The sequence below is a fragment of the Bufo gargarizans genome, chromosome 3, assembly GCF_014858855.1.
Source record: "Bufo gargarizans isolate SCDJY-AF-19 chromosome 3, ASM1485885v1, whole genome shotgun sequence".
NCBI lineage: Eukaryota > Metazoa > Chordata > Amphibia > Anura > Bufonidae > Bufo > Bufo gargarizans.
In genome coordinates, this window is record NC_058082.1 from 312,638,204 (window position 1) to 312,662,518 (window position 24,315).

Below are 24,315 nucleotides of genomic sequence, written 5' to 3' on the forward strand. Positions count from 1 at the left end.
ATAAGAAATAGATAGATAGATAATAGAAGATAGATATATATGAGATAGATAGATAGATAAGAAATAGATAGATAGATAGATAATAGAAGATAGATAGATAGATATGAGATAGATAAAAAACAAAAGTTAAATCAGCAGCACTCTGAAGGGTGCCGGGTGCAACTCCACAAATGCCCCTGGACAGGAACAGAACAATGGAAGTGACGAAAAAATGGGCAGCACTCCGGTCTTGTGAAAGATTCAGTGACGTTTTATTCACACACACTCGCGAGTGTGTGTGAATAAAACGTCACTGAATCTTTCACAAGACCGGAGTGCTGTCCATTTTTTCGTCATTTAGATAGATAGATAATAGAAGATAGATAGATAGATAACAGATAGATAGATAGATAGATAGATAGATAGATAGATAGATAGATAATAGAAGATAGATAGATAGATATGAGATAGATAGATAATAGGTAGATACAGAGATAGATAAAAGAAGATAGATAGATAGATAAGAGATAGATAGATAATAGAAGATAGATAGATAGATATGAGATACTGTAGATAGATAATAGGTAGATACAGAGATAGATAAAAGAAGATAGATAGATATGAGATAGATAGATAGATAGATAGATAATAGATAGATACAGAGATAGATAATAGAAGATAGATAAGAAATAGATAGATAGATAGATAATAGAAGATAGATATATATGAGATAGATAGATATGAGATAGATAGATAGATAGATAGAGATATAGATAGATAGATAGATAGATAGATAGAAGATACGGGAAATCATTCACATATTATAATGTTCCAATTAAATAAAAAATAAAGAAGCGAATAAAAACAGAATAAAACCTAGTGGTTGGTCATTTATTGCAGGAATTAAAATGTTAATGAATGGTAAGATATTACCACTGTCCATTGTAGAGTCCAGGGAAGCCTGATAATGGCTCTTTCTAGTAATGGAGCGAGAGATAATTATAGTGCATGGCTGTGACATACAGACCCCATTGACATGTGGAAGAGTGTTTCTATTGTGCAGCCTGGAAACAATGGCTCCACAGAGCACAATGCTGGGTATGTTTTCATGCCAGCAGCCCAGGCATACATACCTTTCACCACTGAATAATGGAGGGAGGCAAGATGTGACAGATCTGCAGCATGCCTACCAATTACCATGCAGCGAGAATGATATATGAGGGCAAATAATGCACAGTCTTATTGCCGCTGCGTGCCCACATCTCGTATTATCGTACCACATCTGTAAAGCAGAATATAGTGCATTATACGGGGACAGGTCTAACTAGCTTTAACAATAGTGTGCCATGTAATAGACACAAATACAGCGGACTTCCACCAGACATACTATAAAGGGGTTGTCCTCCTGATATCTGGTGTGGAGAAATGCTGGGCCGGACAACTGCTACGGTGCACTGCCACAGTTCCCAGGGGGGGTCGACTCTTCTTTTTCCCAAAGTACCAGGATAATAATAAGGTGATCTTCCTGTGGCCCCTACGCTCCATCGCTGCAGCCCTACCCTCTTCACCAGATCGCAGCCAGTATCATACTGTTTTGATGTTCCATGTACCACTGCGGTCATCGGTCTCAGCAGTCTATGGCAAAATGAAAAGTCACCGCTGCAGCACTGGATCACAGGATGGTAAGTTTTTTTTTATTATTTTACCAGACTCTTAGTAAGTTGGCACACAGAAAAGAAGATGCCCATAGGGTAGCAAGTGCAGTGGGTATGAAGACTTGTACAATAGTGATGAGGAAAAGGTCCAGCCCGTCATTCTGACTCCAATAAGGTCCCAATAAGTGCACAGAGATCATAAAGATCCCTGTTTACGGGTACAAGTGGAAAACCGCTGTAAGGGTGCAACCGAACGTGGCACGAATGCAGTGGCGGAAAAAACGTAAACTGGCTTTATACTGTGGCTTTCAACCTTTGCAATTTTGAGTGTTTTTTTGTGGTGGCAGATTTCAGAGGAACTGCTGAAATTCTGTGCAGTGGACTTGCTAAGTGTGAGTGTATCCTAAGGGAATGGTCACACATGGCAGATTTTCCAAAGTGGAATTGTGTGCGGTAAATCTGCACAATAGCAGGGAAGCGAATGAGATTTTACAAAACTAAATTCATCCACATGCTGCATAGAGAATCCGCACTGCGATCCACACATAACTTGTCTTGGCATGTGGATTTTAAATCTGCAATATGTCAATTTATGCCCCTGCACACATCTGTATCCGTTTTGCGGATGTGGTCCGTGTGCATCCCACAATTTTCGGAGGACCCACTTTAAAAAAAGCCTTAAAATGGACAAGAAAAGGACAGATTCTATAACTTGTGGCCTGGCTGCACAGATGATATCCATGTGCTGTTCAATATGTCAATTGAAAAAAAAACCTCCCAGGCTGTGAGCTGTGCGCTGCGATTGGCCAGCGCTGCAGCCTAGGAGAAGGCGACGCCCACAGGACAAGGGAAGACCCGCCTACTATAACTTAAGGAGCAAAGATACCGGAGCCTATAACGGAGAACGGAGTGGCGCCCGGGGATAATAGTAAGTGCAGTGAGATCCCCGGGCGCCGCTCTATATGGCAGCATACTCAGTTCACATAGGTTATACAGTGAAAGGTCCTCTTTAACATATAGGGAGGGCCCGCTGCTGCACTTTAAAAAAAAGCACTTGCGCAGTGGCCAGCGGGGTTTAAGAGGCAGCTGCCCCTTTTGCCCTGTGTTAAAGACGGCCCTGACAAGGGTCTTTGGACCCCCTCAGGCTCCTGGGCCCGGTAGCGACTGCTACCTCTGCACCCCCTATAGCTCCACTCCTGAGCAATAACACATATCGCCCATTTTCTTCAGCCTGTAGTTTAAGGCAATCTATTTTCTCCTGTTATCAGCCATTTTACTCCAGCTGGCTATTGTCTCCTTCAATAGAATTCGTGACAGGAAGTAGCACCAGGTGCCCTACACATGTCTGCTGACACCCCTATTACATTCAGTGGTCCTTGTGCTCAGGTAAGTGTCCCCCACCAGGTGCATGAGTAACCTACGCCAGGAGCTCGCCTCACACACTCCTAAAACTAATAGGAAGGGAAGCATTGGGTGGGGCGTGTCCGACCGCGGTCAGGTGACCATATTTACATAAATATCACCGCCCTCTCCAGACGTGATCATTCATCGACTCCAGGGAGGGAGGGGGGAAGAAGGCGAAAAAGTTTTGCACAAGTTGTGAAGTTGGTGTCAGGGGAGCCGCTAGCCGGGCGGTGGGAGCTGCCCCTCAGCAGGATGGACGCGCTGAAGTCTGCGGGAAGGGCCATCATCAGGAGTCCCAGCATTGCCAAGCAGTCCTGGGGAGGAGGGCGGCACAAGAGTGAGTGCGGTTATATATATCATCTATAGACCTTATGGGAACTAGTCCGGGGCTGCTGTCGGCCCCCTCTTCTGTGTATACAGCTACCTCATTCCGTGCGTGCTACCTTTGGATGTAGCAGAGCGGAGTTTACCTGGTTTCATTAGACTCTATATAATAGTGTCCTCAGGGTGAGTGAAATGGCCCATCCAGCTCTGCTCCCTGACACATCAGCCGGTGTTAGTCAGCGCGTTTCCTCCCTCTGTTTTCCTTGCTGCAGGGGCTGTAAAATAACCGTCTGCCAGGGTGAATGGTTTGCTAGGTTTTAGGAATCCCCCACCTGTGCCCCTCTGTAATATCAGTAGTAAATGTGTACAGGCACCAATGCAAAAAGGGAGGGCCCCTCCAAAAGTCTAAATAGTAGAAGAGGTGATGGTGATTCCTTCCATGGCAGTGTGCAGACAATGCAGAAGGAGACAGGACCCTGTCCACGTGGGCTTACACTCTACAAGATCACTTGTGAAGTGTTTAAATGATGTGAATAAAAAAGCCAGCTTCATCCTTGTAGAATTGAATCCATAATCCAGTAAATGCAACGTTTCGGCCTTTTCTAAGCTCCTGCTGAAACGTTGCATCTACTGGGTTTTTGGCCTTTTATAATACCCCCACCTATACGAGTGCTGCCTCGTGTATGTGTGATATCGGTACTGTCTGGGATAAGTGGCGCCTGTCATGTGGCAACTAAGTAAGACATTTAATAGCTAACAGTCAGGCTGTCCGAAGGATGAGTGTACTGGCGGCCAGTGGACTCGGAGGCCTCTCTGCCCCTAAATTAGCCCACGTGGTTCCAGTCAAGTGAGGTCTAACCTTCTGGACCTGAATCATAAGGCTAGATTCACACATGCCGTTTCTTCTCTGATGGTGGCTTAAAGGGATTCTGTCATGACATGTAGGCCTATAACCTAAACATATGGCCTGGTCAGTACTAATAACCTGAATCCGAAACGGTCCTTATTAAAATCTGCCTGTGGCTCTATTAGCACATAAAAAAGGTCTTTATAACCGGTCAATCGCCTACCTAAGGTGCCCAAGGGGATTTCTCTTCATAGTGTGCCCGGCTGCACCCATCTCAGTCTGGTGCCCAGCGCCGCCTTCCCAGTTGAAATTGACACCTTCCTCAGCCCCGCCTCTGCAATCGTCCGGTCCCTCTGCCAGATCCCACGCGTGCGCACTAGGCATAACCTGAGGGACTGGACGATGGCGGGGGCGGGGCTGAGGTGAGGAAGGCGGCGATTTCAACTGGGAAGGTGGCACTGGGCACCAGACTGAGATGGCTGCAGCCGGGCACCCTGTATGAAGCAACGTCCCCCTTGGGCACCTTTAGGTAGGTGAATGACAGGTTATAAAAACCTGTTTTATGTGCTAATGGAGCCACAGGCAGATTTAATAAGGACAGTTTCGCATTCAGGTTATTAGTACAGACCTGGCCATATGTTTAGGTCTCAAATGTCATGACATAATCCCTTTAATCCCCCTACAACAAGGATGAGGTTGACATCCAACATGGGCTCTGTCTGTTGACGTAGAATGGGGACACCCCAGATTCTGCTGACTGCCATCAGATGTGTGTGGGCACCTCGCTGGACCTTCCCACGAGACCAGTGAATCATCCGTGGGATTAGGCTCCTTTCACACTAGCGTTCGCTGGTCCGCTCGTGAGCTCCGTTTGAAGGAGCTCACGAGCGGACCCGAACGCAGCCGTCCAGCCCTGATGCAGTCTGAATGGAGCAGATCCGCTCAGACTGCATCAGTCTGGCGGCATTCAGCCTCCGCTCCGCTCGCCTCCGCACGGACAGGCGGACAGCTGAACGCTGCTTGCAGCGTTCGGGTGTCCGCCTGGCCGTGCGGAGGCGTGCGGATCCGTCCAGACTTACAATGTAAGTCAGTGGGGACGGATCCGTTTGAAGATGTCACAATATGGCTCAATCTTCAAGCGGATCCGTCCCCCATTGACTTTACATTGAAAGTCTGGACGGATCCGTCCGAGGCTATTTTCACACTTAGCTTTTTTTTTGCCATTTTAATGCAGACGGATCCGTTCTGAACGGAGCCTCCGTCTGCATTATTATGAGCGGATCCGTTCAGAACGGATCCGCCCGAACGCTAGTGTGAAAGTAGCCTAAGTAATGGCTGGCCTGCTTCTGTATTTCCAGTAAGGCTGGTGACATATTTGTGAAAACCTGTACAGCAGACATTGAATACAAGTAGAAAAGTTTTTGAATGAGCCAGATTTCTAAGTAACTTGACATCAGTGGTTTGTTCTGATCACCCAAGTCTTAAAGGAGTCAGTAGCCTCCCAAACCAGGGTAATGGTTGGGTAGGTGACCTAAAACAAGGGGGAGCCTACCTGTGTGGCTGTTCATAGCGCTGACATGTGGTGGCTGTCAGGAAGATTGGTTGGTGTCCTTTCTATCACTGATGGGTCCAGCCTTCTGCCATCAGGGATGGCCAACCTGTTGCAAAACTACTACTCCCAGCAGGGCATGGTGGGAGTTGTAGTTTTACAACAGCTGGAGAGCCGCAGGTTGGCCATCCCTGGTATAAGAGATTGCTGGAGCATAATTTATTTTGGAGGAATGGGGGAACAAAAGCCAGTGACCTCAAGTGTCTGTATGTAGGCTTTTCAGTATTTTGCTGTGTAAATTTAAAGTAACATCTGACTATAGCGTGTTTCAGAATGAAAAAAGCTCTATGAAAACTGGCAAAGAAAATGCAGTGTCTGAATCCAGCCTAAAGCCTCATTCATACGTCTGTGATCAAATCCGTGAGCAGGTGGTCAGTGATGCATCCGTGAAGCTGTCTGTTGGGTCCGTGTCCGTTTTTTGCAGTCTGTGTTTCACTGACACTGAACAGCTGAAAAATAATTTTCAAAGCATCTCTTAATGATCCATGGTTTTCACAGACCCATAGACTATAACAGACGTGATGGATCCGTGAACACGGACAAAATAGAGCATGCATCCGTGCTAAAAACACTGACCCACGGACCATGCTAAAACACTTATGGTTGAATGCACACATTAAAATGAATGGGGACGCGTGCTGTCCGTGAAACACTGACGTGTGAATGAGGCTTAAAGGGAACCTGTCACCGGGATTTTGGGTATAGAGCTGAGGACATGGGCTGCTAGATGGCCGCTAGCACATCCGTAATACCCAGTCCCCATAGCTCTGTGTGCTTTAATTGTGTAAATAAAACTATTTGATACATATGCAAGTTAACCTGAGATGAGTCCTGTACGTGAGAGGAGTCAGGGACAGGACTCGTCTCAGGTTAATTTGCATATGTATCAAATCGTTTTTGTTTTTTTACACCATAAAAGCACACCGAGCTATTGGGATTGCGGATGTGCTAGCGGCCATCTAGCAGCCCATGTCCTCAGCTCTACACACAAAATCCCGGTGACCGGTTCCCTTAAGGCTTGTTTCACACTGACATTACCGGCATAGAATGCTGGGAATCGGCCAGAGGGGGGAAAAAATGTATTTCTCTGGCTAATTCTCAGCATATTTGCAGGATCACCACTGGACCCTATTATAGTTAATGGGGCTGGACTGTATTCCGGTAGCGTCCGGTCAGAACAGCCTGCTGTAATGGCAAACACAAATGTGAAACAAACCTAAGGGTTAATGTTTTATAACTTTAAAGGGGTTTTCTGTGAGTAAAATATGACTTGGGCCTCTGGCCTCATGCACACAACCGTTGTTTTGGTCCGCATCCGAGCCGCAGTTTTGGCAGCTCAGATGCGGACAGCACTCCGTGTGCTGTCAGCATCCGTTGCTCTGTTCCGTGGTCCGCAAAAAAAAACATAACCTGTCCTCTTCTTGTCCGTGCTTTGCGGACAAGAATAGGCAGTTTTATTAATGGAACCATCCGTGTTTTGCAGATCTGCGATTTGGGCACAGCAAAACACATCTGTTGTGTGCATGACTCCTTCTCCTTAGAAAGGTCCTCAATATCTGATCTGTGGGGGTCCAGCTTTGGGCCTCTGTGATCAGCTTTTTGAAGATGTGGCGCTGCCGTCTCTTCCTTGGCCAGTCATGTTAATCAGTCATTGTTTGGATCTTTTTGAAAAAAGTGTATGGCATTTCTTTACTGAAGCCCCAGTTTAGGCCCCTTTCACACGAGCGTGAAGGATTGGGTCCGGATGCATTCAGGGATACTCGCACCATTTTGCAAGCAAGTTCAGTCAGTGCAATGCGTTTTGATGTGTTTTTCACGCGCATGATAAAAAAACTGAAGGTTTACAAACAACATCTCTTAGCAGCCATCAGTGAATAACACATCGCATCTGGATTTTCTTCCGGATGCAATGCGTTTTTCACTGAAGCCCCATTCACTTCTTTGGGGCCTGCGTGAAAAGACTATAGAACATGCTGAGTTTTTCACTCAACGCAGAACTGATGCATGGAAAAAAAAAAAAAAAAACCTGTATACAGACCCATTGAAATGAATGGGTCAGGATTCAGTGCGGGTGCTATCGTTTGTCACGCATTGCGACCGCGCAGAAAACTCGCTCGTGTGAAAGGGGCCTCATGGATCTTGATATGGTGGATTATTTTCTACTCCTGATCTATCTGCAAGTTGTGTTGGAGTAGGAGTCCGCGGTGTGGGTGGCCCCATGCGGTTAAGTCATGCTGACCTGTGGCAATCGGTGTCGGCACAATTTTGCCATAAAATCATGTGGCCCTTGGCTTGACCTCATGGGGCCTCTTGCACGATGAGGTCCACCCGTTACTCATATTTATTGAGTGGCCCTATGCTGTAGACTACATTACCACACAGTCTCTAAGGCTACTTTCAGGTTCGGGTCTCCGCTTGTGAGTTCAGTTTAAAGGCTCTCGCAAGCGGCCCCGAACGCATCCGTCCAGCCCTAATGCATTCTGAGTGGATGCGGATCCGCTCAGAATGCATCAGTCTGGTGGCGTTTGACCTCCGTTCCGCTCAGCAGGCGGACACCCGAACGCTGCTTGCAGCGTTCGGGTGTCCGTCTTGCCATGCGGAGGCAAACAGATCCGTCCAGACTTACAATGTAAGTCAATGGGGACGGATCCGTTTGAATTTGACACACTATGGCTCAATTTTCAAATGGCTCCGTCCCCCATTGACTTTCAATGTAAAGTCTGGACAGATCCGTCTGAGGCTACTTTCACACTTAGAATTTTTTTTCTACAATATAAAGCTCCTTTCACACCTGCGTTCAGGTGTCCGCTCGTGAGCTCCGTTTGAAGGGGCTCACAAGCGGCCCTGAACGCAGCCGTCTGGCCCTAATGCATTCTCAGTGGAGGCGGATCCACAGAGAATGCATCCGCCTGCCAGCACTCAGCTTCCACTCCGCTCAGTGAGCGGACACCTGAACGCTGCAAGCAGCGTTCGGGTGTCCGCCTGGCCGTGCGGAGGCGAGCGGGTCCGTTCCGACTTATAATGGAAGTCAATGGGGACGGATCCGCTTGAAGATGACCCCATATGGCTCAATCTTCAAGCGGATCCGTCCCCCATTGACTTTCAATGTAAAGTCTGAACGGATCCGCTCAGGCTACTTTCACACTTAGAAAATTTTTCTAAGTTATAATGCAGACGGATCCGTTCTGAACGGAGCCACCGTCTGCATTAATATGAGCTGGATCCGTTCTGAACGGATCCGCTCGAACGCTAGTGTGAAAGTAGCCTAATGCAGACGGATCCGTTCTGAACGGATCCCATCGTCTGCATTATATGAGCGGATCCGTCTGGGCAGACCCCAGATGGATCCGCTCTGAACACAAGTGTGAAAGTAGCCTAAGATGGAAGTGGGGAAATATATCCCTGGTAGAAGCGGGCGTGCTGCTTGTAGGCAATGTGTTCATTTCTACAGTGCTCCTTATAAAATGAGTCGTGAACAAGACTTTTCCGAAGAAAATGGGTTTCTTATGCCATAACATGTCGTTTTTGTGCAGGTCTTGTTCATATTTGGAAATATTTGTGTCAGGATGTGATATTGGCAGATTTGTGTGTTGCCAGGAATTCCAGGCATGCATGTTGATACGGACAAGGCGTATCATCTTCCTTCAGATTGCAGAATGTTCAATGCTGTGGTCAAGGGTAGCTGGTGGTTTTCGCTGCCGGGAATGCTTGTGCTGCCAAAGTGAACCCTTGTGCTGCACAGATTTCCGTGCTGATTGGTGCAGAAAACAAACCATGTGTTACTTGCGAATTTTATGCGGTTTTGTGGCAGATCTCACCCTTTAAGTTAACAAAAAAATTACAAAATATTGACATGCTGTGGATTTCAAAAAGCTGCACGGCAAGTAATTTTCCCCATGGACGAAAAAGCTAAGTGTACGTGAGATTTGTCTAAGCTCCTACACGTTGCTGTTACTGTATAGGAAAAACCACACATAAAAAGGAACGGACAGCACATGGATGACAATGAAAGGCATTCTGTAATTTTGGCAGACCCATAATTACAAGTATGGTGCCCCTTTCCCTTCTATGGGACGGCTATGTCTGTCCAAGTGAATACTAAAGTGCCTTCCCATAGAAGTAAATGGGGAACACCATACTTGTAATTACACCTATTCACCGCTGCAATTCATTAGTGTCATTCATGTTCTAAAAGTTAGTGTTGGGAACCTGTTTTTATAATGATGGCAGCTCAAGCCTGGGAAAGAGTCGCAGCTACCTGAGAAGAGTCGGTTAGGCCTCATGCACACAACCGTATCCATTTTGCAGGCTGCAAATTGCAGATCACAGAATACGGATACCGTCTGTGTTGCATCTGTGTTTTTTGTGAACCCCTAGATTTTAATGGGTCTGTTGTGGCCAAGTATAGGACTTATTTTTTGCAGAACGAACATACGGATGAGAAAAGCACACAGATCATCCGTGTGCTTTTGGGAATCCATATGTCCGTTCTGCAAAAGGAGTCAATGGATTCACACACAAAATAATAATTACGCAAACAGCCCACGGACTACCTTTGTATTTTGTGGACTGTAAAATGGATAAAATTGTGTGCATGAGGCCTTATTCCTGTTCTCCTGCTCTTCCCACCCACCAACTGATTGGCACTTCTCTTCTGGAGGGAGAATTAAGGAGAAAACTGCCAATCGGCTGGTGGGCAGGAGAACATGAATAACTGACTCTCTCCTCAGGTATCAATGACTCTTCCAAGGCCGGGCTGTGATGGTTACACTGGTGGTTGTCAGCAACCATTGAGTGAAACACCGCATAGATGTCCCCACTGTATGCTCAGTGAGGTTAACATATCATTGATATCACAGATTTGCTTTAAGGCAAGCAGTGCCAAAATCTCCCCACCCCAGATGGAGGTGTGGGTACAGGAAGTTCTGAGTCAATGCGGCAACGCCTTGTTTACCCCTGTAGGAAACCTTGTGTGGTCCTCATACACATCAGTTTACGTAGACTTTTATGATGTATTTGTTTCTTGTGCTGACACGTACTAGTCTGCTATCAGTAGACATAACTGTTTTATAAGGACCTTCAGGAGCTCTGATATCTGCACATCACTAACACTCGCAGGGTTTCATCAGGCATTCATTCTAACTTCATGATCGGACTTCTAGTACTTTAGTCTGTTCTATAATTTGTACCTTCACAAAATCCAGGCTTTTTGCTAAGGAGTCCAGTGGACGGCCCCACTGTCCAGTCACTGAATAGGGCTGGACACCTGATCTCCGAATGAGCAGCAATTGAAATACATTTTAAGTTTTACTGTATTCCCCCCCCAAGAGCTATGGAGGGGACTTTATCATGAAGTGAATATGTGCAGTAGGGCTGCAGCTAACAATTATTTGAATAATCAATTAGTTGTCGATTAATTTCATCAATTAATCGGTGGAAAATGTTCAAAGGCCGTATTAAAACAAATTTAGGAGTTACATAATTATTAAAATTTTGCATTACAATGTAAAAGACAAGTTTATGGGGAGGGGATCTGCGGATGGTGCGCTGTTATGGGGCGGGATCTGCCTGTTACTGGAACTTCATTGTAAGTTAGTAAAGATGCGCTGATTTTAAAGTTGAAGTAAAAGTTACTGCTGGTTAAGGACCCTGACCTCATGCCCTGCATAGTAACGAATCAGCCGATTATTAGATAACTGGATTTGTTGACAACGAATCCCATTATCGAATATTATTGATAACTTCGATTAATCGTTGCAGCCCTAATGTGAAGTCAGTTTTACTTGAGTCTGCGGTGGTGTACGTCATGCCTTATTTATCAAATGCCACATATTGATAAAGAGATTATTATTTTTTTACTTTTTAAAGTCTCTGAAGTGATACTCATTAACATGACCTATATTTCAGAACAGGAATGGTGTGAAAAAAAAAAAAAAACCCATTTAGCGACTTTAGCCAGGATTGTAGAGTGCAGACGTGCTAAATCGGGGCATATGTATCGCCATGTTCAGTGTGACGGGTTCCCTTTAAATGACTTCAGTAATTGTTGCTCACTCCCATGCAATCCCATCTGTGGTGCAGCAATGCTCCTGCAACCAAAACAAGTGTGTGGATCGGACGGTAGCATTGTGTAAGCGAGCTTGTGTCTGGGCACTTGGCTTCCTGCTAATGTAAGTAATGACAGTCTAATGGCCCTTGTTCAAGTTGTTGTTCTGTAATGTGGACAGTTATTACTCCTTGAGTCATTTTTGTTGTAAAACTTCTATGAAACTGGCTGATCTGTTCCATCCGTGGTGGTCTCATGTGTGCTCACATTGCTGAGAAAAATGGTCTTAATATATGCAAATGAGCTTCTAGGAGCAACAGGGGCGTTGTGGTTACTCCTAGATACTTGGCTTTTTCTTCAACGACTGCCCCTGTTGCTCATAGACGCTCATACCAAGGACAGCTGCTATACAATGTAGGGCACTGTGCTTGGTAAGCTGCGAGAAGGTGTGACGCTACTGTGAGCACTGGTGCCTTCTCAAACAGCTGATCGACAAGGGTCCCGTTTGGACCCCTGTTGATCAGATACTGATGACCTATCCTGAGGATAAGTCATCATTATCAAATTCTCAGGAAAACCCCATTGACCTTTTATGGCTTGTCTGGGATTTATTTATTTTTATTCTCAGCCAACCGTTCAAGTATTAAAAGGCATCTGTCAGCAGATTTGTACCTAGGACACTGGCTGACCTGTTACATGTGCACTTGGCAGCTGAAGACATCTGTGCTGGTCCCATGTTTATATGTGCCCACATTGCTGAGAAATTAAGTTTGCATATATGCAAATTGCCTCTAGGAGCAATGGGAGCATTGCCGTTGCACCTAGAGACTGAGCTCCCTATGCAGCTGACAGGGCGAGGCAGTATAAATGTTATCACACCTGGTCCTGGGATAGTGCAGAGGGAGCTGAGTCTCTCGGAGTAACGACAACGCCCCCATTGCTCCTAGAGGCTCATTTGCATATATTAAGACATTTTAATTTCCTCAGCAATGCCGGCAAATATAAACATGGGATCAACACAGATGAGTTCAGCTGCCGAGCGCACATGTAACAGGTCAGCCAGTGTCATGGGTACAAATCTGCTGACGGATGCCCTTTTTAAGTGCTGAAATGTAGTATGTGTGTGAAGGAGCACTCCCATTATTTTTTGCTTTCCAATAATAAACCATTGTGTTAACTTAAAATAAGATGCTGTATTGCTAACTAACTACGATTATGTAATGCACAACAAGTTAAGAACTGTTTGCAGTCTCCAAAGGCTAATTAGTGGATGGAGGGAGGGCATCTATGGCTCCCCGGTTAAGGTTTCCAAGCGCAGTTCAGTTTACCAATCAAGATCATTGGCGTAAAGTGGCGACTGTCCCATAAACTGCTTACTGTGATCAAACTATTGTACTGCGTTTTTTGTGCTTGATAGGCGCAGGGAGTGTTTTTGCTCAAGTTCACTTGTGTTCATGGGAACTAAAGGCATTTTGCAACCTTATGTTTTATTTCTAGAGCTTCCTGAAAACTGGACTGATACCAGGGAAACTCTTTTAGAAGGAATGCTGTTTCATCTGAAGTATTTGGGCATGACCTTGGTGGAACAACCAAAAGGGGAAGAATTATCTGCAGCTGCAGTGAAGAGGATTGTAGCAACAGTATGTGTGTAATATTTCCAAATTTCCATTGTTTGGCAAGGGAAAGAGAACCTTGTTTTCACAGCCAAGAATAATTCATCCACGCAATGTGCATGCAGCTACAAGAAAATGTCAATCCCATGAAATGCCTTGTGACTTCATATTTGCATACAGTATTTAACACTTGATTTACATTTCATATGGGTGTTTGATCTGTGTAGTCTAATGCTTAAGACTAGGGCATTATGTATGTTCACCTGCCTTTTGCTTTGCCTGTTTTTTTTTTTTTTTTTTTCTTATATAGCGTTCTAAGAACCTGTTCATAGTTGGGCCATAGTTTGGAAGGGTAGGGCTTTCATGACAGGCTGGCGTTCCATCATATCAATGATTGCCTCCCAAAATGGAGCCAAAAGTATGATCAAGTTCATGCAATAGTACAACAGAATACTGTTCCATTCCCCATTGCTTCATGGCAATCTTCTTATACTGAAGGTGCTTGGGGAAATGTAGTTTTGTGCCAGTTGTTCAGGTAGATCTGTTCGCAGCAGGCTCTGCACTAGCTTATAGCAGTGGAACATCATGATGTTTGCCATTGGCAGAAACATGCAGTGGTGCTTGAAAGTTTGTGACACCTTCAGAATTGTAAATATTTTTTGCATAAATTTTTCACACCAGCCCTAAAAGTAGATAAGGGTATCCAAATGGGTCAAAAACAGACTGTCTTGCAGAAAATGATACAGTATGACATGTCAGTGGCAAAAGTATGTGAACCTTTAGGATTTGGAGATAATTTGAAGGTTAATTTAGTCAGGTGTTTTTATTTACTGGGATGTCAATAAGGTGTGAGTGGGCAACCAGTTTCATTTAAAGAACAGGGATCTATCAAAGTGTGATCTTCACCACACTTGTTCCTGGAAGTGTATCATGGTACAAACAAAGACTTCAGATGAAGCATTGATGCTCATCAGGCTGGAAAAGTTTACAAAACCATCTCTAAGGCTACTTTCACACTTGCGTTCGTCGGTCCGCTCGTGAGCTCCGTTTGAAGGAGCTCACGAGCGGACCCGAACGCCTCCGTCCAGCCCTGATGCAGTCTGAATGGATGCGGATCCGCTCAGACTGCATCAGTCTGGCAGCGTTCGGGTGTCCGCCTGGCCGTGCGGATCCGTTCAGACTTACAATGTAAGTCAATGGGAACGGATCCGCTTGAAGATGACACCATATGGCTCAATCTTCAAGCGGATCCGTCCCCCATTGACTTTACATTGAAAGTCTGAACGGATCCGCTCAGGCAACTTTCAGACTTAGAAAAATGCAGAGCCTCCGTCTGCATTAATATGATCGGATCCGTTCAGAACGGATCCGATCAAGCGCAAGTGTGAAAGTAGCCTAAAGAGTTTGGACTTCACAATCCAGAGTGAGACTGGGTGTGTACAAATGGAGAAATATCAAGACCATTATTGCCATCCCCAGGTGTGGTGGAACAACAAAGAGCAAAGTCTCTAATAGTCTGTGAAGTTACAAAGGAACCCAAGCTAAACTGTAAAAGCAACACTGAGGTGATAGTATCCTGGCTTGGGCATGTTGCACTGCATGTAGGCTAGGACAGCTTGCCATCATTAATGCATCAATAAATTTTGAATATGGGCACATCCACATGACTGTATTTTGCAGTCTGCAAAAATGTGGGTCTGCAAAATACAGATACCACTTATTTTTTGCAGAATTGAGTTTGAGTCCATGGTCTGCATTTTTCGGTCAAGATTAGGATATGTTCTATCCTTTTGCGGAACGGACCTATGGGTGCAGAAGGCACACAGAGATGAGTGGTGTGCTTTCTGTATCTGTATGTCCATTCCGCAAAAGAACATATGCTATTTTTGTTTTTAGTCATGCAAAAAAATGCAGGAGCTCGCATGGATGTCATCCGTATTTTGCAGATCTGTGTTTTGCCGACAGCAAAAACATACAGTTGTGTACATGAGGCCTTATACCAGCCAATTCTAAAGGAAAACGTCAGGACATCTGCCTGAGCAAAATCTCAAGAGAACATGGGTCATGCAGCAAGACAATGACTAAGCTCACAAGTTGTTCTACCAGAGTGGTTAAAGTAGAACAAAGTTAGTTTTTGAATGTCCAAGTCCTGACCTTTAACCAATAGAAATGTTATGGTTGCGTGTAGCTCATCTGTGGAAAGCCACCAACACAAGAGTGGAAGCTGTCTTGTATGGATGACTGGGCTAAAATTTCTCCAAGCTGATGTGCAGGACTAATCGATAATTGCTGGAAACATTTATCTGTAGTTATTGCTGCACAAGAGGGTCACATCTGATACTGAAAGCAAAAGTTCACATCCTTTTACCACTCGGACATGATATTGGATCATTTTCCTCAATATATAGGTGACCAATTCTAATATTTTGACTGATTTGGTTCTTTCTTTTAACTCTAGTTTTAGGATTTGTGTAAAGAAGAAAAATGTAGTTTTAGATCAAATTCATGTAGAAAGAATATTCTGAAGGATTCGCAAACTTTCAAGCTCATAACCCTGCCCTCCGTGTGCCTGTGCCCGCCCATTTAATCCCCTCCCCTCGCCTTTTCCATTGCGGCTGCGCGGGCAAATTCGTAGCCGGCGCATGCGCAGTAGGTATTGCGATGCCCTGCCAGGACCGGGCATCGCATGCGCCAGCTACGAGTTTGGCTGCGGTCAAACTCGTAGCCGCAATGGAAGAGGGGAGTAAATGGGCGGGCACAGGCACACGGAGGGCAGGGTTATGAGCTGTTGGGGAGGTCCGGTCTTGGGCTCGGAAGATTGAGACACCGCCCTGGGCACTTGAGGGCTCATTTACATAATCTTCAAAGTTCATTTTTGGCAGAAAGAAGACTCGGTTATATGCAATAAAGGTACCGTTTTTAACTGCTGGGTGGCACATATAATGCTATAGGATCTGTCTAATATGGTCAAATGTGGTGACAGACTCCCTTTAAATGGTGGCCATTTAGATGAATGGCCATCCATGTAATAAAAGGATGGCTCAAGTCTGCCAGATCTCTCTATGATCTATATATGCCTTTTAACAGGGCATATGGATTTGGCTAGTCTTCATGAGACAGTCCCATTGAGCAATCTGCTGCCAGCCTTGCAACATTTGGCGTATTGGTCTAAGGCAGGCATGCTCAACCTGCAGTCCTCCAGCTGTTGCAAAACCACAACTCCCAGCATTCCTGAACAGCCTACGGCTATCAGCCAGCCTACAGCAAGGCATTGTGGGAGTTGTAGTTTTACAACAGCTGGAGGGCCGCAGGGTGAGCATGCTTGGTCTAAGGCCTCATGCGCACTACTGTCCATATGTCAGTCCACAGACCACATATCTACAAAATACAGATATCTTCACCCTGCATTTTACACACTTTGAATGGAAGTGAATAGGACATGTTCTGTAACTTACAGAACAGCCACCTGGATCAGCAAAAAAAATGCAGATATGTGCATGGCCCAATAGAAATGGGTTACTGCGCTATGTCAAAAATGAGGATAGCACATTGATATGATTGTATGCATGAGGCTCCACAGATGTCTATAGCTGCCTGATTAGACGGACCACACATAGGCCCATATTTACTGATTTACAGTGCCTCATGATGATAAATGTGTCTGGATAGATATTTTTCTGACTCTATATTAACTATTGATTGGCTTAGATTTTAGACAGGATTTTACACCAGAATTGTGGCACAACCTTAGCACTTTCTGGGGAAACTCCACACTGTTTGCGCGGAGTCTGTCCCCAATTTTGAGCAAGTCCGAAAAGTGTAGCGTTCTTAGTTGTGCCAATTTGGACCACTTCAGATGATGCAGACACATTAGGACAGTGTAGTTTTGTCCTTTTACTAGGAGTGCAATAGTTATTCCAGGTCTACTATGCCTTGTGCCTACAAGCAAAGCCTCAGCTGACCCCAGTTGTATAGCGTGCACACTGCTCTTTGGATGTCTAAAGTAGTCTGACTTTCAAGTAACACTGTCATCAGTTTAGCTTTCTCACGTACGTGCTTTAGAGGAAGTAATTTTTCAAAAGGAAATGGCAGAAACTGTCTCAGAAAGACCTGTCAATAGTATATTGTGTTGCTGACCATAGAAAACAGTGTGGAAAACATGTTAGAAAGACCTTTGCTTGCTTAAATTGTGCATGTCCCTCAAATTCTCACTTTCTGAATCTCTAAGGCCAAAGCAAGTGGGAAGAAACTACAGAAGGTGCTTTTGAAGGTCACTCCCAGAGGCATAATACTTTATGACAGTGTCACCAACAAGTTGATTGAAAACGTGTCAATTTATCGGTAAGTAAATAAGATGCCTACCGCACTATTTGAAATGGAAAAACTTTAAGACCAGGCCTGCTTGGGCCTTTAAAAGAGGTTATACCACAAAAGTACTATTATATCCACTGGATAGGTGATAATAATTGCATCATGGGTGGTCCAACCACTGGAATCCTCCGGGCTCACAAGAATAAGAGGTCCCAGCATACGCCCTCTGGTATGAAGTTGTGGTGCCTGTGTTTAGCCTCTGTTCACTTGTGACACTGATGGCGTTGACTGCGTCTGTCCTACAGTGACTGGAGCAGTGGACTGATATACAGTACTGCTCCATTCCGAGAGAAGACTCTTGGACCTCTTGCTCTCAGGATCTGAGTCTTTGCGTTTGGATCCCTTCAATCCTAAACATTATCTTGTGGATAATCCTCTTGATTACTAAGTGGTTTAAAAAAAAAAAAGACCACAATCTTACTAAATGTGGCATAATTGACATGTTAACTTTATTCTACAGTCTAGTACAATTATGGTGATAACATATTTATACTATTTAACTTCAGTTGGGCTTTTTGGTATTTTTGACAACCAGAATGGTGCTGCTCTTGCCATCTAAAACTGGACCCCTTACCGGAAATTGAATGCCACAGATATGAGCGGTCTATAAAGGTTAATGTGGGACCAAACCCAGTATGTTAATGTGTTCATTTTTAGATTGTTTTATTTGGTTAGCTTTTGTCACTGACAATAGTGTATTATTGCCTTCTCATCTTTCAGAATATCCTATTGTACAGCAGATAAGTTACACGACAAAGTTTTTGCCTACATTGCCCAGAGCCAACAGAACGAAACCTTGGAGTGCCACGCTTTTCTCTGCACAAAGCGGAAAATGGTAACCTTGACTTTATGATTAGATAGTTAGATACATTTAATGCTGCTGAAAACTGACTCTTATACTCATTTTGACTTTTGGCATGAAATATTCAGATCTTAGATGTACATACAGTATATAGGACCTATATACTGTATGTTCTCATCTAGAATCTGGCATTGGTAGATCTAACAGCCCAAAGTGATGGAAGGGATTGAAGGGGAAGTATCTAGCCTTGTATGACATGTTAGTTTTGTAGTGTACTGCTGCAAGAATGTTCCCTAGCAAGCCAGCATGTCATGGACAAAGCGTTTTTCAGGGAAAGCATTCCTCTTGTCCAGACCTCTTTATATTAACCTAATGAGCTGTATATGAACCTTTTTGTCTTTTATAGGCACAAGCAGTTACTTTAACAGTTGCACAAGCTTTTAAAGTGGCATTTGAATTTTGGCAAGTTTCCAGAGAAGGTAAGTGTGACCATTTTAACTTGACCCTCTTACCAGAAGAGAAAACTGCCGAGAATCCAGACGGTTACTGTAGTGTTCTTCTGGCTGAAGCATAACCTTAGAACATAAGGGGACATATCATAGGCCAGTCTTTATAACTTCAGTGCATCTTACTCAAACACCTCAAAATGAGCACCTGACGTGTGTTAAATGGCAGAAATAGAAATCTATGCCTGTTGTGATCAGCCATAGAGTTGTACTATATTAATGTCCTAAATTTAAATAACTCCGTTGGGCAATTGGTAACCTCAACAAAACGTGTACCCCATGAAACTTGTGCGGATCAATGAATATATTCCACCCCAGTATGCAAAGTCTTCCTCTTTGGTCATAATCTTATGTCTTTCATAAATAAAGGGAGTCTTTCATCAGGATAATCACTGCTAAATCGGACTCAATGCCTTGTAGGGCTAGCTCAGCATAATGCAGTGATGCCTTTCACTTAGCGACGTCAGTGTTACATCTGCCAATTTTTTATTTTTTTTTATATTTTCCATTTCATCCACCATGACGGCCCACATTGAGATTGACCCTTGACCTCTGTAGGGGCAGGAACACATAGAATTTAAGAACCCCCCCCCCACCCCTCCACCTCCTCAGTGCTTTCCTGCCCCTACAGGGGCCAACACGTGGAGAGGATCCTCCTCAAGGAGGATTACATCGTTAGTTTTTACTTTGCAGGTTCTCCAGCTGGCCTCCCGCGGCATGGGCTAAGGCTGGCCAGCTTGGAGCATCGAGGACCCTCGTCTCGGCCTATGCTGAGGCCTGTGGTCCTCCCCCATACCTCTCGTACTTCCTTCCCTCCTTAGGGAAGCAGTCGGGGGTGCCGGATTCGCGGGCGCGCGGTGTGCGGCGTTCTTCCTCCGCATGCTGTGCGCTTGTGACCGGCTGGGGGAGCAGGTGCGGCGCATGGAGCGCTCAGGAGGCAAGCCGGACGCCGCACGCTTCCTCTCATAGGCTCGTGTGGCGCCGGCTCTTGCCGTCACTAGAGGCGCAGCTTGATGACGTCAGACGCCGGGAAATTTGAAAAGGGAAGTAGACCGCGGTTCCCTCCAGCTCTTGCCTGCTGCACCGCGATGTCTGAGACACCTGCTCCCCGCCAGGAAGGCCCTGATCCCACTACTGCCAGTACCGTGAGTCCCCTTCTGGGGGGTATATATTTCAGTCTTTTGTCATTGAAATTCTAATTGGCATATCTGGTTGCTTCCTCACTCCAGGGCAGCAAGGAGTCAAAGCCAAAGTCCAAACTCCTAAAATGCTGCGCTTGCTCTAAGCGTCTCCCTGAGAACTACAAAAAAAGGTTGTGCAAATCTTGCACATCGGAAATTTGGAAAGAAGAACAACCAGATATTCTGTCTGAAATGAAATCTTTTATTGCGGACGAAATCAAGTCCTCTTTGGCCACCCTGACAGCCCCCGCTAGTACTCCTATCCCCTCCAAGAAACGCAAGTTGTCCACTATCTCCTCCTCTGAGGGCGAGGATGTTGAAGTGGCTTCCACCTCATCCAGACAATTTCCTAATGAGGAACCCTTGTCTGACGGGGAAATTCCGGACGAGGATAAAAAATATTTCTTCTCCGCTGATGAAATGGAGGAGCTGCTGAGAGCAGTTAGATCCACAATGGGTATCGAGGATACCCCTAAACCTCGTACGGTACAAGACGAAATGTTTGGGGGCCTTAGATCTAAATCCTCTATAGTTTTTCCCATTAATGAAAATATAAAGGAGATGATAATGGAGGAATGGTCAGACCCGGAGAAAAGGTTAGGCGTTCCTAAGGAGTTCAGAAACAGACTCTGCTTTGATCCGACTGAATGCAAACTTTACAATCAGACCCCTAAAGTAGATCTACAAGTGGCTAAGGTAGTAAAGAAGACCGCTCTACCCTTTGAAGACTCCTCACAGTTGAGCGATCCTATGGATAGAAAGGCGGACGGGCTCCTAAAAAAATCCTGGGAATCAGCCATGTTTGGGGTCAAGACTAATATCGCTGCTACTTCTGTTACTAGAGCAATGTATATATGGCTAGGGGAGTTGGACGTACACCTGAAAAATAAAACCCCAAGAGAAGAGATCAGAGACTCGCTCCCTCTTCTACGCTCCGCCACAGCATTTCTGGCCGATGCTTCTGCAGAGTCGATCCGCTTCTCAGCCAAGGATGCGGCTCTTTCTAATGCAGCCCGGCGGGCGTTATGGATGAAGGCCTGGTCCGGGGACAAGGCTTCCAAGGCTAAACTCTGCTCCATCCCCTTCTCAGGGGAATTTGTCTTCGGCCCCACTCTGGATAAGATCCTAGAGGGGGCAGCAGACAAGAAAAAGGGGTTCCCAGAGGAGAAAGACTCTAAAAAGAAGCCCTTTCGTCAATTCCAGCCTCAGCAGAGATCCTACAGGGTCAAAGGGAAAACTGGCCGATGGAGCTATCCCAAAGGAGGGAGAGGAAGAGGCTTCATCCTCAACCCCCAAAATAGACCAAACAGCAGTGACGCCAGAGTAGGGGGGCGACTGATGGGTTTTCTATCTTCCTGGAAACAGGTAACTTCAAATCCCTGGGTTCTAAATGTAATCTCTCAGGGCTACAAGATAGAATTCGCATCAGTCCCCCCAAGAAGATTCTGCATCTCACCCCAGCGCCGGTCAGAACTTCCAAAGATTTGGCAGGGCGTCCAAGACCTCTTGGACCTAGGGGTGATTCAAAGGGTCCCTATCCCAGAGGAAAGGAGAGGGTTTTATTCCAGCCTTTTTTTAATAAAAAAGCCAGACCAATCCTTTTGCACCATTATAAACTTAAAACCCCTAAACAAGTCCATTCTATACAGGAGGTTCAGGATGGAAACAATCCCATCCATAATTCCCCTGATCCAGAAGGGGGCGTTCATGTCATCGATCGATTTAAAGGACGCCTACTACCATGTCCCCATTCATCATCTCTCTCAGAGGTATCTAAGATTTGCTATAAAGGGTCAAGACGGATCAATCAATCACTTTCAGTATGTGGCCCTTCCCTTCGGTATCTCCTCGGCCCCCAGGGTCTTCACAAAAGTAGTAGTAGAGATGGTGGCCTATCTTCGTCAAGAGGGAGTTACAATTATCCCATATCTCAATGACTTCCTGATTCTGGGCAAGACAGAGTCCGAGAACCTCCGAGCAACGCAAAGATTCTCGGAATTCTTAAACAATCTCGGCTGGATCATAAATCTAAAGAAATCCACCCTAATCCCATCCAGGAGAATAAGGTTCCTGGGTGTGGAACTGGACTCATCCCTGTTAAGAACCTGCCTCCCTCAGGACAAGGCCACGACTCTAGTGGAAAAGACCCGAGCATTCCAGAGGTCTCGCAGTTGCTCCATCCGGAAGGCCATGAGTCTCCTGGGAAGCCTAACAGCCTGCATCCCTTCGGTTGCCTGGTGCCAAGGCCACACAAGGGTGATCCAGAGTTGGATCCTAGGCATCTGGGACGGGAAGCAGGTAAGTCTGGACAAGACTTTCCGGATCCCGCAGGCCGTAAAAACAGACCTAGACTGGTGGAAAGAAAGAGGAAGACTGCTTGGAGGCCTACAGTGGCAGAACCATCCGGCCGTTCAGGTTATCACGGACGCAAGCCTCGGAGGCTGGGGTGCAAAGATTGGAGATCATCTTCTACAGGGCTCCTGGCCAGCCGAGATACGAGTCAAATCCTCAAACTACAGAGAGCTGTATGCAGTCCTGGAGGCGTTATTAAGGGGAGAGAGTTTTTTAAAAGGGCAACACCTAAGAGTAATGTCCGACAACACCACAACGGTGGCCTATCTGCGACATCAAGGAGGGACAAGGTCACGGCCTCTGGGTGCGTTAGCAAGAAGAATCTTCTCCTGGGCAGAAGAGAACGTCTTATCTCTCTCCGCCATCCACCTAAAGGGCTGCGAAAATACGATAGCAGATTTCCTGAGCAGGAGGACGATAGATCCAGGAGAATGGTCTCTGAACAGGGACATCTTCCGGAAGATCTCGGAAAAATGGGGCCGTCCGGAGGTAGACTTGTTCGCCTCCAGAAAAAATGCGCAGGTGGAATGCTTCTGCTCCCTAAACCGGGAAGACAGACCCTGGGCAATCGATGCCCTATCGATACACTGGAATTGGAACCTGGCCTACGCCTTCCCCCCAATACCTCTTCTTCCCAGGGTCATCCAGAAACTCCTAGGGGAACCAACTACTCTGATCTTAATAGCCCCTTTGTGGCCAAAGAGGAGTTGGTTCTCCACTCTAAAACAGCTATCGCTGGAGGATCCATGGGAAATCCCTTTCCAGAAAGATGTTCTAGTCCAGGGCCCTCTACTTCATCCAGACCCCGGGATATTCAAACTGTCAGTCTGGATCCTGAGAGCGAGACATTAAGAAACAGGGGTCTTTCAGAAAAAGTGATATCTACCCTAAGGGCCAGTAGGAAAAATGTGACGTCTGCAATCTACCTAAAGATCTGGAAGAGATACTGTTCCTGGTTAGGAGTGGAGCGCCCAGACACCTCCTCCCCTCCCATCAATAGGATCTTGGACTTTCTGCAGTGCGGCTTGGAATTGGGCCTAAGACCTAGTACCCTGAAAGTCCAGGTTTCTGCTCTCAGCTCCTTTTATGACTGCAGCCTAGCTAGCCACAGATGGATCAGGAGGTTCTTTAGAGCGGTTTCAAGATTGAGACCCTCTCTGAAATCGAGGGCTCCTACTTGGGACCTTAACATAGTCCTAGAAGGCCTAACAAAACCTCCCTTTGTACCGTTATCAGAAATCTCTTTAAAACACCTTTCCCTAAAAACTGCCTTTTTAATTGCTATCACCTCAGCCAGACGTATTGGAGAGATCCAGGCCCTTTCTTGTAGGGAACCCTACCTCCAGATCACCCAAGATCACATCCGTTTAACTCTCGATCCAGGTTTTCTCCCAAAAGTAGTCTCCCCCTTCCATCGGGAACAGGAGATCTTTCTACCTTCCATCCCCAGATCTGAATCTTCAGGGTCTAGTGTTAATTTACATCTCTTAGATGTCAGGGATACAGTGATCCAGTACCTGGATTCTACCAGGGATTTTAGGGTTGATGGCAATCTCCTTGTTCAGTTTTCGGGGAAAAATAAGGGAAAGAAACTAGCTAGGTCTTCCATAGCCAGATGGATCAGAT

At 45.6% G+C, this 24,315-nt stretch overlaps 1 protein-coding gene across 1 annotated transcript in view; it reads left to right on the top strand.

The window, feature by feature from the left end:
- The first annotated feature begins 3,187 nt into the window (after positions 1-3,187).
- LDLRAP1 (low density lipoprotein receptor adaptor protein 1) overlaps positions 3,188-24,315 on the top strand; it is a 30,021-nt gene continuing 8,893 nt past the window's right edge. The window contains exons 1-5 of the mRNA XM_044286920.1: positions 3,188-3,375; positions 13,362-13,504; positions 17,706-17,818; positions 18,569-18,683; positions 19,057-19,129. Coding sequence (XP_044142855.1) covers positions 3,291-3,375; positions 13,362-13,504; positions 17,706-17,818; positions 18,569-18,683; positions 19,057-19,129 — 529 coding nt within the window. The 5' untranslated portion in view covers positions 3,188-3,290. The remainder of the gene's footprint in view (positions 3,376-13,361; positions 13,505-17,705; positions 17,819-18,568; positions 18,684-19,056; positions 19,130-24,315) is intronic.